The 15,167-nt window shown below is 39.0% G+C and overlaps 1 protein-coding gene across 1 annotated transcript; it reads right to left on the reverse strand.

Moving 5' to 3' along the window:
- Positions 1 to 114: 114 nt before the first annotated feature.
- Positions 115 to 9,552, reverse strand: LOC143861661 (uncharacterized). The gene is made up of 12 exons (XM_077372546.1): positions 9,546 to 9,552; positions 9,255 to 9,400; positions 8,903 to 9,001; positions 8,755 to 8,805; positions 7,236 to 7,352; positions 7,088 to 7,144; positions 5,822 to 5,941; positions 1,926 to 1,988; positions 1,749 to 1,827; positions 495 to 604; positions 329 to 382; positions 115 to 231 (listed from the first exon to the last, which is right to left on the reverse strand). Exons 1-12 carry the CDS (start codon positions 9,550 to 9,552, stop codon positions 115 to 117), a joined length of 1,020 nt encoding a protein of 339 aa, XP_077228661.1.
- Positions 9,553 to 15,167: the final 5,615 nt, after the last annotated feature.

The raw sequence follows: 15,167 nt of genomic DNA on the forward strand, positions 1-15,167 counted from the left end.
AACTTATGCTATGTTTTACCTTAAATACGACTTAATTTTAATACAACTGTAATTTTCATATAACTGCCTTTATAGATATATCAAAATATTAGATCACCATATTGCCATATTTTCTCAAACTTCTATGCATTTCATAAGTCGGGATACTTCCAATGTTATTATTATGATTATATTTATGTTCCCAAGGTTGGTAAGAGCCTGTGGATGCTTAGGCTGGTATGCAAGGCATGACTTCATGCAATAAAAGAAACACAATCAGAATATAATATGATAAGCATAATAGCACCTATAAAAAGCATTATTAATGAGAAGGTGGAATGGGGCCAACCCGGTAGCAGTTGATTGCTTCTTCCACTCTGCCAGCATCTTTAAGGGCATTCCCCTTTCAGACGTATAACGGGACACACCAATTTTTTGTAAGTAAGAAAAGAATGTCATTTGCCCAACATAATAGTATTCACATAATGCTCCAGCATAGAAATAAGAGGACCTACCAGATTATTGTATGCCTCCAAGAATCCTGAGTCACAAGCAATCGCTTGCTTGTAATGGATAATCGCCAAATCAAGCTGGCCTTGTTCATAATAAATACTAGCTAGATTCCCTGCACAAAAATGATTCCACCCAATGTGTGGTTACTCAGCATAATTTGTAGGCAATTAAAGCGAGGAAATTGATGCAACTTATTATCTACTTAAGTTGGTCACCATGGGTTTAGACCTGTACTTTTTACGCATTTCATTAAAATATGTGCATGAGATCAGCTTCAATGATATTGGCAGTGACATTTTTAACTCTGAAATGCTCAACGGCTATGACTAGAGTGCTATGATTTGGCCGACACTTCGAATTTATTGCCGACACACGTGTCGTGTCGGACACGACACGACACCCGTGTCCGCACGTGTCGACACTCCTTTAGACATTTTCAAATGTATTGCTAGAAGTGTTAGCAACTTTATATGTATGTATGTGTATGAGTGTGACACTATTTCTAGTTTTTTATGGGTTTCCATGTCAGATACATCATATCCGTGTCAAGACTTGGTCGAAACTCGGCACACGAATCTGTGTCCACAAATCATGAGTATATGTACTTTCTATTTTAGCCGTGTCCCCGTTTCTAAATTTTGGGAGTTTGACGTGTCCGACACCCCGTGTCCGTGTCGAGACGCGATACTCGTGTCCGTGTCCACAAATCATAGCTGGAGTGATATCTGACTCAGTTCCAGGCTATGTCACAAATATCGTTTCCGGCAATTTCTCGGCAAGGGAAAATCTCGGGATATATTATTTTTTTATTTTTCCAGGTTTATATCAGGAAAAACATTAAAAATAAAAAAAAATGAAAAATATTATCGTGATATTATCAAGGTAAATAAAAATATCGCTATTTTTTTTTATTTCACCGGATTATATCAGGATTTTGTCATTTTATCAAAATATCGGAGATATTTGTGACATAGGTTCCAGGCACTGCTGTAATGGACCTGGGCTATGACCTAAACTACGCAAGGTTGGAGAGTGGGATAGTCCAAAGAAAATTCACATCAGAATCTATAAGCCCTGTCTGAGAATTACTACACGGCTGATTTCTCATGAACCAACAGGTAATCGGTGGATCTCCCCAGGAGGGAATCCACCAAAAACTTGCATGTACTGGCTAGAAAATCAATCCGGCATTCACTGGGTCCAACGCTAGCCACCCTACGCAAAAATTAATATGGAACAAGGCAATTAGCACTCACCATAAGCCATTGCGTAGTCTGGTCGGGCCTGAAGAGCACGCTGACAACACACGATAGCCTCTTGCGGCATTCCCATGGCCTGGAAAAGGCAAAAGAAATATCTGTTTCTCTCTCCAGAAACCAGTCCTGGCATTTGCTGCTACCTGACCCTATTCGTACAATACATTAATGGCTTACCTTGTAAACATTTCCTTGATTCAGGTAGGCGTCAGCAAATGTTGGCTTGAGCTTGACTGCTTCCTGAAAGCAAATTAAAAAAAAAAGTCATCAAGCAGAGAAGTTCAAATCAGTTGGTACAAATATAGTATTGAACCATAAGGAAAATCTTAATAGAAAAGAGTTCTGTAATGACCAGGAGATGCCATTAAATGAAACTCTGTTTTCAGTAGCCAGTCAACCAATGCCAAATGTTGCAATAGGAAGTAAGAACTAGGAACGTCCTAAACTGGTGCATGGGGTAGCCCCGATCAAAAAAATGTTCACTACCAGTTCACTGGTTTCCACAATCTGGACTACCTATATATTAGACATGGAATACTGTATTTTTGAAAAATATTGAAGCAGGAATTTTTTTCTTGGAAAATATTTCACTGGATTGGCCGTCATTTTCCACGGTAAATATTATCCAGGATAAAAAATTGTCCCTGTTTACTATGAAAATTTCAACCCTGCTAGTAGGATTATCATCTATAAGCATAGTTTTAAAACTCCCCCGCGTCAACGTGGACACCCAGAGTCGACTTTCTTTTCCTTAGCCGCGTTCCGCATTTTTCCGCCGCGTTCCGTGTTTTGCCCTACGGTCAATCAAAACTCCTTTGACTCTCCCGAGTTATGACTACATCAACCAAGCACATAGCCGCGTCAACCGAGCACTTGACTAGGATTTTCTTCGACTGCATTTTGACCCGCATCCGCATTTTGAATGCGGAAACACTGTCTATAAGTGAATGACCCTAGGTGCCCCAAGTAAGATTATCATCCATAAGTCAATGTAACATTAACAACAACACTTCTTAACAACATCACCCCTCCCAATCAGCTTAAAATAGAAAATCCTGATTGAGAACGGCCTTTTTGCAAACTATTTCCATTGCATTTTTGTCCCTTTTATCCATATGTAGGTACCCTCGAGACCGCAAAGCGCTACAAAACTATCTTGTGACCCCAAAAAAAAACATTCTTGAAAATGGCCTCCAAATGATTTTACTACCTTCCCTTGAGTAGTAATCCACCACTCGTGTTATCTCTGGCCAATATAAACATAACTCGTAAGGAATCCTTTAAAGGTACATCACCAAGAGTCCAGCCAAGATCTAGTTGCGTGACCCACTCCCAATCCAAAACCAAAAAATCTCCTAAAACGGTTAAACCGCTAATAGCTTCACATGCACGCAATCTGGCATTTCTAGTTGTCCTATAAAAAGCCAACCACCCCCATTCCAACCCATGTTTTTTATTATTACTTCCACAAACTATCTACTTCCACCCCAAATCTCCGAACCTACTCGCCATAGAGAGCTTTTAGCCTGGTTCATGTTTGTTTGTTTTTTTAATGGTTTGTAGCTAGGTTCATCTCCCACGAACTTTTATCCCTATGCCCACCTAATTTTCATCTTGCACACCACACCTGTCTTTCCAAATGATACTTCTTGCATTCTTCTTCATCCTTCCATAGAAAGTCCTTTTTGTAAGTGAGCTAGTATAGTAATGACACTGATTATGCTGTGTTGCGTGGATTCTTTGCCGCCCTATGCTGAACCCGTGTCGACATGCCTCCACATGCGAATCGGACTTGGATTCGCGTGGGACACACCCGAATTCTTGTTCTTGTTCTTTCAGGCGAATCTGACTGATCGCTTTCTCTTAAAATGCGAATCCTATATATTTCTCTTTAAACATATGTCCTTCTTAACTTTTTTTTATATGAAAGCACAACCCATGCTCTTTCAATAAAAACCCTAGCATCTCGACCCTCGAATATCAACCCCCCTTCCTTGTTCGGCTCTCTTAATAAAATCTCTAACGCCTTTACCCTCCACCCTCAATTTTTTCATGTATATATATATATATAAGGAAAGTTTTTCTAGTCGGCCAACTAGAGAACCTTCTCTAGTCCGCCGACCAAAAACACAGCGGGCCCATGTTGTTTGGATGATCCAAAGCATTCATTTGATGGGCCCTAGCATAGATAGGGTGTGCCCAAAAAATCAGCTCCATAGGATCATCCTAGCCCTTCGATTTGTGGAGGTTAAGAATGGACAGTGGAGGTTAAAAACACAGTGAGCCCACGTTGTTTTGATGATCCAAAGCATTCATTTGATGGGCCTGACATAGATAGGATGTGCCTAAAAAATCATCTCCATAGGATCATCCTAACCCTTCGATTTATGGAGGTTAAAATGGACGCTTATAAACTCCACAAATCTGTCCATTTTTAACCTCCACAAATCAAATGGTTAGGATGATCCTATGCAGCTGATTTTTTGGGCACACCCTATCTATGCTAGGGCCTCTATCAAATGAATGTTTTGGATTATCCAAATAATGTGGGACCACTGTGTTTTTTGGTCGGCGGAATAGAGAAGGTTCTCTACTAGAAAAACTTTCCTCTATATATATAATTTATTATTTTTTAAAATTTTATTTAAAAAGACACTTGTGAGGCCAGTCATGCTGTATGGCTCATAATGTTGGGCCACCAAGAAGCAGCATGTGCATGAGATGAGTGTAGCGGAGATGCGAATGCTTAAGATGGATGTGCGGTCACACAAGGTTAGATCAAATTAAAAATGAAGACATCCGTAAAAAGGTGGGGGTGGCACCAATTGTGGAGAAGATGAGAGAGCACCGATTAAGATAGTTTGGGCATATCCAACGTAGGCATTTGGATGCTCCAGTGAGAAGAAGTGGCTGGTGCCAAGTCGATGAAGTAAAAAGAGGTAGGGGTAGACCGAAAACAACTTGGGTAGAAACAGCGATGAAAGACTTGAGGGCTAGGAACATAACAAAGAACATGACCTTGGCTAGGATAGAATGGAAGAAAATGATCCACGTAGACAAACCCAACAAGTGTCAGGATTAGACTTAGTCAATTTGAACCGGGTAGATCCGTTCACTTTCTTCATGAAAATTTTCTAAAGGATTCATTAGCCGACCCCAACTAGTTTGGGACAAAGGCTTAGTTGAGTTGAGATTTTTTAAAATTTTATTTTATTTAAAAATTACTGAATCCACAAATCCTACTTTTGGGAGTTAGCCGAATCCGCCACCTCGAATCCGAATCCATGCAACAGATGGCTGGGTATTGGAAGATTGAGTATTAGAAGATGAGTGTCAAGTTTGAAAGTTTCATGAATCTAACTTCATTGACGACCCCCTCCCCCACCCCCCAAAGAAAAAAAAAACACAGACACATGATATTGGCATTGATTGGAATTAAATTGACATTTTTTTCCAAATTACCTTTCGAATTTTTGTTATTTTATCAAAGTTTATGTTAATCACCAATATAATTACGTTTGTACCAAAGTGCCCATGGTAAACTCGTTGGGCTCTAGATGATACTATGATTCTACACTGAATAAGCTTGACGTCATACAATGCATTTAAGTGTTCCATGTAGTTATCAATTCAAAATTGCACAATTATTACTGGATGAATTCCAGAAAATTGCAATTTTGATGGCATACAAAGTAAATAATACATGCCAGGAAGGAGATTTCTTTTCTTGACAAGGGGGCCCTTTATCGAAGGAGATTCCTTGAATGTCATCAAAGAAATTAATGATTGTCCCCTCATAGATAAGCAAAAATGTTACAGGAGATTGGGTCTTTGGAGATCAGCATTTGTTTATGCAGGCTATGGTTTGCTTATGCCCACATCCACCTTTATTGTATTTGCCTTGCATTTAATAAATTGTTTCTCACAAAAAAAGGAACAGATGAGTTACTAAATTTTCAACCATATAAGAAGAAAAACTAAGCATCAACATTAATGTCTAAGAACCCCATGCGCCCCCAGAATCATGTCATGGAATCGTGTCATGATTCATAAAAAAGGAAGAAGTGATGCACCTTATAATATGCAAGGGCTCTGCTAAGATCCCCTGCCTCCATGAAAAGACCCGCAAGATTTGACCAAGCAATTGCAAAAGTTGGTTGTATGCGCAGAGCCTCAAGATAGCAAGTGTATGCCTGTACAGGTCATAAACATTAGAAACAACAATTAGCTGAACTGGCCTGAGTTAATACAATGGGAGTTTTCATAAAATTAAGTAAATGTAGTGTTTTATTCTCACAGAAAAAACTTGCTATATTTTTTTTAATGGCAGAAAAAACTTACTATGAAGATGGATATAATTTAAAACCTTTGGCAACTGTATATTTGTGTTACTGTAATTCAGATTTCAGATAAAAGGTTGATAAAAGAGATTTAGTAGTGTCCCATTGACTCCATGAAGCGCCAGTATCCAACATGGGTACCTCGGCCATTTAGAAGAATTCATGTAACATACGACCAAACACAGATATTTGTCTCGGGAATTACTCGGGAAGGGTATATCTGGGGAAATTTGAAGTTTTTTGTTATATTCGGGTTTATATCAGGAAAATTGGAAATATAAATATTTAAAATATAATAATATAAAATTTACGAATAAAATTAGGGAAAAATGACATTGTGCATTTATCGTGATATTTTCGCAATAAAATAAAATATTTTGAGTATAGGCTTTTGGGAAGCAGCCAAAATTAGCAACTTCATGGCCGTTAGCAAATACCAACTAGTAACAGTTTTCTCCTGCAAAGGGAAGTTTAACAAAATAAGGTAGAGTTTTGGTGAAGTTTTGATGCTATAGGTTGACTCTAAGTGGAGATCTGGTTTAAGGCTTCGATTGGAGTTAAGAATTGTCTAGTTGTTAATTAGACTAAATATAGAGGACGGGAACCATATAGGAATAGCACAAGGTTTTGATGTGGTTTCCATGTTAGAAAGTATTCTTAAATTAGGAAATGAATTTGAATTGTCCAGGGTTTGAGCAAGGTTTTGCTAAAAGCTCATAAAGTAATAAGCATGTCATCTATTATCTGCAATTTTAGCTGTATTAATGAAAGAATTCATGCTCTTCTAGCCTTCTTATGATGATGTTGCTGCACAAATACTCTGAATTTTCTGATCAACTTCAAGCTATTCAGTTCTTCCAGTGCAATTTGTGCCATGATTTCAACTTGTTCAACCAGTCCTACATCAAATATCGATTTCTAGTTTGTTGGACTCCGGCTAGTCGATTGGTCTGACATGCATATCTAGTGAAAATAACACATAGAAATCACTTGACTTACTTCTTGTACTAAACCTTGTGCCTTCATCAGATTTCCAAGATTGCTATGAGCATCAACCTGCCAGAGAAAGAAAAGCATTGCGATAATAACATAAAGGGGACTAAAACCCAAGAAAAGAGCAGAAGGGCACAACAAAACAAAAATTCACCAAACGAGGGTTTAACATAAGAGCCTGGCGGCAACACTGGGCTGCTTCATTAAGCCTTCCTTTCCTCATGTATGCACTAGCTAAGTTTGACCATGCATCACAGAAATTGGGGCGGAGCTGCAAACAACAAAAAGAACTAAAGATAAACTACAATTCCATATCAAACAGAACAGAACCACATCCAAATATCAAACAAAGCAGATGAGGGAAAAAATCCAATCCAATTCAGGCAATTAGTAGTTTTGAAGATTTCAGCCAGGGCAAAAGAAAGAAAAAAAAGCAGCAGTGCTAACTTAATGCTTCATTGAAACATTGGCATGCAAAGGAGGTGAAACATATCACCAACAAGTAGTTGAAAGTAGTGCAAGCAATCTCCCTTGGATTTACATAACTAGCAAATGATTTAAAATGGTTACAAGAACCTGGCAAAGATTCTGCGCACTTTCCTATCACTACATGGATAAATTACCCAATATATAAGTGCTCTGGCAATCTAAGCAAATGAACTAGCTCCTTTGAAATGAAGATCCACCGGTTCAATTACCAAGATGAACTCTGAGAACTCCAGAGTTGACCGGATTCAAGATAGCATACTCTTTTTCAACAATCAAACAGCATGAAAGTTGCACATCAATCTGATTGTAACCATAGATATAAAGTTTGCACAGGTCCAATATATAATAGCCATATGTTGGAAGACTTACAAGTACATATATGCAATTGCATTCCTAAATTTGTTGCGTACACGACTACAAGCAGTGTGAACTGAGCAAAACAACAGCATGAACTCTCCAAACACCAATTGATGTTGTGAAGTCATTGCATACTTATCATAGACATACTGGATGTAATTAGCTTGGGCTGGAAAGTCATTCATTGTGTGAGGATCGCTATGTATCCATTTGTAGCCACGAGTTAACATGGCTGGTGTGTGCTTTGCTTGGTCGATGGACAAATTCAGTTTTAGTAAACCTACAAAAGCATTGTTGCAAACTTATGTGATACAAGGTACCTTTGTTCTACGGAACATGTTTAAGTAAAAGCTTGCTTCGCTCGAGAATCAACTGACACATGTCTACTTCAAAATGAATTTGGGTTTCCAGGTTTCTGTATCCTATATAAGCATGTAAAGGGAATTGGTAAATTGCATACCAAGCCAAACCGAGTATCTGAATTAACCGGTAACTATGCTAAAAACAGAAAAATAAACAGATCAATGAAACATGAATAAATTACTTATGCTTTTGTAATCCCCGTGTACATAACACCATTTTCTTACATGCTTAATCCTGCCTACTAGTATTCTAGACTATACTAGATTACTCTCCATTCTCCAAACCCACAAAAATCATAATCTTCATGCATATGGGAAAAGTCAGTCATAGTGAAGAAATGTTTAAATGAAGTCATTCTTATGATCGAGAAAACAGAGTTAAAATATACCCATTCCATTAATAGCAGAGAGATTTTTTAGGTACTTAATAGGATAAATGCAATTGGGTTAACACGATATACAGACCTCAATAGCAACTAAATAATATCGAATGGCAAGGTCAATGTTGCCTTTCTCCTGTATGGAAATAAAACAGGAACCATGTTCCATTAGAATTCATTAGCAGAGAATCCATTTCAATTTTATAACAATCAGTAATTGATACAGCAGTTACCTTCCAAGCATTGGCCATGTTTCCATAGCACTCTGCAAAATGTGGATCAATACGAAGAGCTTCTTCATTCTTTGCAATGCACATATCAAAATCGTGCAACTAGAAAATATGAATATATATTGAAGGTCAGAGAAATCCTTGTCGGCCAAAATCGAACTGTTCAAAATCAATTTAGAACCAAAAGCAGCTTGAACACAATAAAGACTCGTGGCTTTCAGAGACTTCCACTATAAACTCATCAAAATACAAACTATGAGATATGTGCTTTCATAAAAAGAGAAAAGTGAAATTACAAGAATAAACATATTCAAAAGAAATGAGAAGAAAAAACCGTAAAATGAAAAGACCCTACCTGATAGTGAGTTGCACCCAGAAGGAGAAGATTATCAGTTCGGCGAGGGTTTTTCTCGTAAACGGCATTGCTGTGCTCTAGCGCTTGTTTATAATTCCCTGCCTTATACTTTTGATGGGCAAGGGCCAAGAGCATTTCTTCATCAACTACAACATGGAAAACAGAAAAACGTAAGAACCTAAAGTCATGGGGAATGATTCACTAATTACATTTTTTTTTTTGAAACGGTGCTTCGCTAAATACTTCTTGATCAGAAAGCAATGAAGTTGACTAGTGAGGCACAAGCAATACCACGCATTATTCAAAGAGCACATAATATCATTTTCTGGAAAGCATAAAAGAATGAAGATACATTTGGCCATAAATATAAGTCTAAAGGGGAGTTGCAAAACGGAGATATAAATCAAGACACCAAATGTTATGAAAACATGATTTGATGAGCAAACTCAAAGTGAGAATAAAACTAATATGAAACTAGAAATGGTATTGCTACAAAAGACGGTAAAGAGATAAACAAAAATAAACCAGCACCAACTTAAGCTCCACTTCTAATTAGGGGTTATTAGTACCTAAGGGGGGCTTCTCAAGGGCAATAAAGGGGAGCTATGCATGGTATTAGAGAAGGGATTATGGTCACTCAAATGGGGTAGAAGAAGTACCCTTGGAGGGTCCATCAAATCCAGAAGATGGTCGTGAAGTTGAAAGTCATGGGTTTTTAGCTACAAAAAAGGGGTTATTAGTACCTAAGGGGGGCTTCTCCAGGGCAACCGAGGGGAGCTATGCATGGTATTAGAGAAGGGATTATGGCCACTCAAATGTGGTAGAAGAAGTACCCTTGGAGGGTCCATCAAATCCAGAAGATGGTCGTGAAGTTGAAAGTCATGGGTTTTCAGCTACAAAAAAGGGGTTATTAGTACCTAAGGGGGGCTTCTCAAGGGCAACCGAGGGGAGCTATGCATGGTATTAGAGAAGGGATTATGGGCACTCAAATGGGGTAGAAGAAGTACCCTTGGAGGGTCCATCAAATCCAGAAGAAAGTCCTGAAGTTGAAAGTCATGGGTTTTCAGCTACAAAAAAGGGGTTATTAGTACCTAAGGGGGGCTTCTCAAGGGCAACCGAGGGGAGCTATGCATGGTATTAGAGAAGAGATTATGGCCACTCAAATGTGGTAGAAGAAGTACCCTTGGAGGGTCCATCAAATCCAGAAGATGGTCGTGAAGTTGAAAGTCATGGGTTTTCAGCTACAAAAAAGGGGTTATTAGTACCTAAGGAGGGCTTCTCAAGGGCAACCGAGGGGAGCTATGCATGGTATTAGAGAAGGGATTATGGCCACTCAAATGGGGTAGAAGAAGTACCCTTGGAGGGTCCATCAAATCCAGAAGAAAGTCCTGAAGTTGAAAGTCATTGGTTTTCAGCTACAAAAAAGGGGTTATTAGTACCTAAGGGGGGCTTCTCAAGGGCAATAGAGGGGAGCTATGCATGGTATTAGAGAAGGGATTATGGGCCCTCAAATGGGGTAGAAGAAGTACCCTTGGAGGGTCCATCAAATCCAGAAGATGGTCGTGAAGTTGAAAGTCATGGGTTTTCAGCTACAAAAAAGGGGTTATTAGTACCTAAGGGGGGCTTCTCAAGGGCAACCGAGGGGAGCTATGCATGATATTAGAGAAGGGATTATGGCCACTCAAATGGGGTAGAAGAAGTACCCTTGGAGGGTCCATCAAATCCAGAAGAAAGTCCTGAAGTTGAAAGTCATGGGTTTTCAGCTACAAAAAGGGGTTATTAGTACCTAAGGGGGGCTTCTCAAGGGCAATAGAGGGGAGCTATGCATGGTATTAGAGAAGGGATTATGGGCCCTCAAATGGGGTAGAAGAAGTACTTGGAGGGTCTATCAAATCCAGAAGATGGTCGTCAAGTTGAAAGTCATGGGTTTTCAGCTACAAAAAAGGGGTTATTAGTACCTAAGGGGGGCTTCTCAAGGGCAATAGAGGGGAGCTATGCATGGTATTAGAGAAGGGATTATGGGCCCTCAAAAATTCAATCCCTACACTCTTCAAACTCATGTCTGTCTTCTTTTCGCAAGCACTTTCACATTTAACACAAAAGCTAAATGGGATAGCATGAGTTTTGAATTACTAATAATAGCAATATCTTATGGAGCACAACCACCCTTTGCGCATTATCATATCACACTGCCACATTTCTCTTAAATAAAATATTTGCAAATTATTTCTTTTAGATAGTAAAGAAAATAATATGAAAGATAACAAGGGGGTGAAGGCAACGGAGAAAGATATGTGATTGTATAAGAATGCCATCTGGAAACATGTACCCCAACTGTAAGAACGGTGTGTTTGCCACAAATGGTTTATTTTTTCTCTAAATATACACTCAACTCCTATTGTTAAAGCATCAATTTCTTTAATGTTAATCTTTATTTGTTAGTTTCAAGAATTTGTTGCTCAAAATAAATGGATGTTAAGAAAGCTTTTATTCATGGAAAGTTCAAAAGCATAAATGTAGTTCAAAAGCTTTTAGTATGAGAGGTGAGACTACAAACTACATCTACATCTCTACTATGACAGGTGAGAATACAAATTTGTCAACTGACTACAAACTACAGCTCTACTTCGTACTCACACCGAAGACAAATCATGAAAAATAAACTGAGACCGGGTAGGGTTTACTGTTTTCCACGTTTCATACGTGCTTCACCTTCGTCGAGATCGCCGGAGAGATTGCCTACGGCTCTGTTTGGTTGTCAAAAATGAGGCATCTCATTAGAATTTCGTGGGAATTTTAGATGCCGGCACGTCGTTTGGTTGTGTTTTTCAAACCCGATGGTCAAAACACCCACAACAATGTCGGGATACAGTCGGCCCATGTGGCTCTCCAATGAGAACCGAATGGCAAACCCACAAAACCGAGTTTCTATATTAGAATTTCAACAGGAATGGCCTTCTCAAACGACGGATGAGGCTCCACGCACTGCTTCGTCGCATATCTTCCGCTAAATTCTTGTAACCAAATGGCATTTGGGAATTTAGTTCCAACAAAATCCTAGTAAGCATCCCTACAACCAAACGTTACTTCAAAACCCCACCCCCATAAGGTCCTTTCATTGCCATTCTGCACAAATCTCCTTTCACTTCCCCTTCCCGCCTAGATTCACGAGCCAAACAGACCCGTAGAGATCGCCGGAGAAGAGGACGGAAAAAAAAAACACAGACGGGAGGAGAGAAGAGGGAAGAGAGAAGAGGAAAGAGAAAGAGAGGGAAACTGAAATGCTTTTTAATTCTTAAAAGTCATATCACCTATTTCAGGTACCTATATAGGGTTACCAGGTATATATATGGGGTTTTGGGGGTTCTCTAAGCCATTATTTGGGAGGGGAGGGGAGGGGGATGGGGGTCATCAAGAACCTAAATACACTACACTTTTGGGTCATACACTACACAAACCAAAAATAACACACTTTTCATTACTCTCTTCTTCTTCTTCCACCCACATACAATAAAGAAAACAAACCGTAAATAACAAAAACAACATATTTCCATTGATATAAGCAAGAAAACAAAAAAAAAACATAAGCTGAAATGTGCAAAATACTATAAATAAACCTCAAATAACATTGGAAAACAACCTAATCTTAATCCCCTACTATCTTCTTTTGCACGAGGAAGACATTCAATGTCTGACGTTCAACATCTTTTTCGCCAGTGGCCGGATGTGCAGCGGCAAGAAACAGTGCTCAAAGCTCTAAAATGGGTTTAATGGGGAAGAAGATAAGTGGTAAAGGAAAGACAAAAAGAGGAGGGAAACAGTGGGTTTTACGAAGAGGGTTTTAAAAAAAATGACAAAATGAAAAGAGACGAAGAGGGTTTTCAAAACTTCAAATGGGTTTAACGGAGGACGTGCTCGCCGGACGTTTGTAGGCAAGGAATAGTGCTACAGTGGGTTTAATGGGGAAGAAGATAAGTGGTAAAAAAAAGACAAAAATGGAAGAGGAGGGAAAAAGTAGCAGTCATGTCACCTGAAAATCTAAAAATAAAACAAATATTTTTAAAAAGTATAAAGCAAAAAGTGTCTTCATTGGAAGGGTATTTTCGTCCATAGCAACTTTGAAACCCACGTTTTGACCCCCTTATGTCATTTTTGCTATAGCTAGACCCCTGTGTCATTATACGATTTATTTGACCCCCCTACGTCAAATCTTCCAAAATCAACTATGCATTTCTTTTAGGAGGGAGACTAACTATGCATTTCTTTCAAGCATTTTCATGTATGGGTTTGCTCGTCAGAACATAACATGTTGACTGGCTGTTTAGTTGGCTTTCCATTGGGAGAGAAACTAACATGGATTCCATGTCGGTCCACGTGAAATCCCTGTTAGCCCTTGACTCTCAGATTTTATTTTAGTTACTGAGCGGTTAAAATTGAACGGATACTGATACAATTAGAGAAGATTGCACTAATTTCAGAATTTCTACTAATTCTTGGATGCATTGCAGAGAGAATCAATGGGGCTTATATAGAGCACTTAATATTATAATATAGAAGGAAATCAAGATATCTATGGAAAAGAGAAGAGAATGGAACATTCTAAGTTAGCCTCATTTCTAATTCAATCTTATCGCTTTATCCGGCTTGGTTGCCAATCTTAACCCACTTGCCTAATCTACCACCATGACTATCCAACGGTCAACCTCAACCCAATCCTAATGCCTCACATATTCTAACATATCCCCTCAAACGTATGTGGATTGAAAAAATCGACAAACGTTTGATATTACAATAGAATTTTCCTAACACAATAGAATTCCCAAAATTACAAATGTAATCAAAATCCACCAAATTTTGCACACCGTCAAGAATTGATGATGAAAATCCCTTGATGATGATGACATTGTCGGTGATGATGACTCTTATTGATTTGTCGCAAAGAATGCTTTAAAGCCAATGGATCATAGCCTCCGTGGGCTAGACAAGACTCAAGCCTCCATGAGTAAGTAGGAATGAGTCATTATAAACCAATGCCATAATAGGCAAGGATGAACCTCAATGGGTAAAAGAAAGCCTCGATGGGCAGGACATCATGGGTCGATCCTCATGGAATTTGAAAGTACTCTATCAAGCACGCACCTCAAAAAGGCAAGGCACCTCGACTGACTAACGTATTATTTCAGGCACGCACCTAAGTAAGTCACCTTAACTAAAATAAGATATCAATAGGAAACAAAAAGAAAGAGAATGAGAAGAAGACAACAAGCGGCTAGGATATAACGGCAACATATCAACGAGAAAAGTACAAATTTGTTTAAAGCTACAAATGGCTTTCTGAAAATCAGAGCTGCAAACGATTTTCATGGCTTCTAGGGTATTCCAAATCCATTGCTTTTGAAGATTTTGTTGATGTTTGGCGTTTAAGGCGATCTAAAAAAATTAGGACGATGTTGGTCTTAGTCCTAAAAGATCTTCACATCCCTCACAGGGTACCTGATTTGCCTCTGAAATCCAAATCTATGCTTGTTCCTGGGAAAATCCAACATATCGTATGTACTAGAAATCTCTGTATTAAAGAGGTTCGTGATTACTTAAGAGTCTTTGTCGTGACATGCATGTTACAAGAGTAGACCCGGCAAAATGGGACCCGTACCCGCGGGTACACCCAGCCCACAGGGGTACGGGTACCAATTTCAATACCTGCGAAAAAAAATACCCGCACCCAACCCGTACCCGTGACCCGCGGGTGGGTCTGGGTTGGGCGTTGGTGCCCGCGGGTTACCCGCCATTCGGTTTTTAACTTTTTATTCTTAAGGCCTAAACACTAAACACTAAAAAATAGACTATGTGGGTGGGCCAACAAAACAAGTCAAAGCAATCAGACCATGTAACTGGTATCTTTGGTTGTACCAA

Source organism: Tasmannia lanceolata, unplaced genomic scaffold (assembly GCF_043159265.1).
Source record: "Tasmannia lanceolata isolate RefF3 unplaced genomic scaffold, GAP_Taslan_0.1 ptg000037l, whole genome shotgun sequence".
NCBI lineage: Eukaryota > Viridiplantae > Streptophyta > Magnoliopsida > Canellales > Winteraceae > Tasmannia > Tasmannia lanceolata.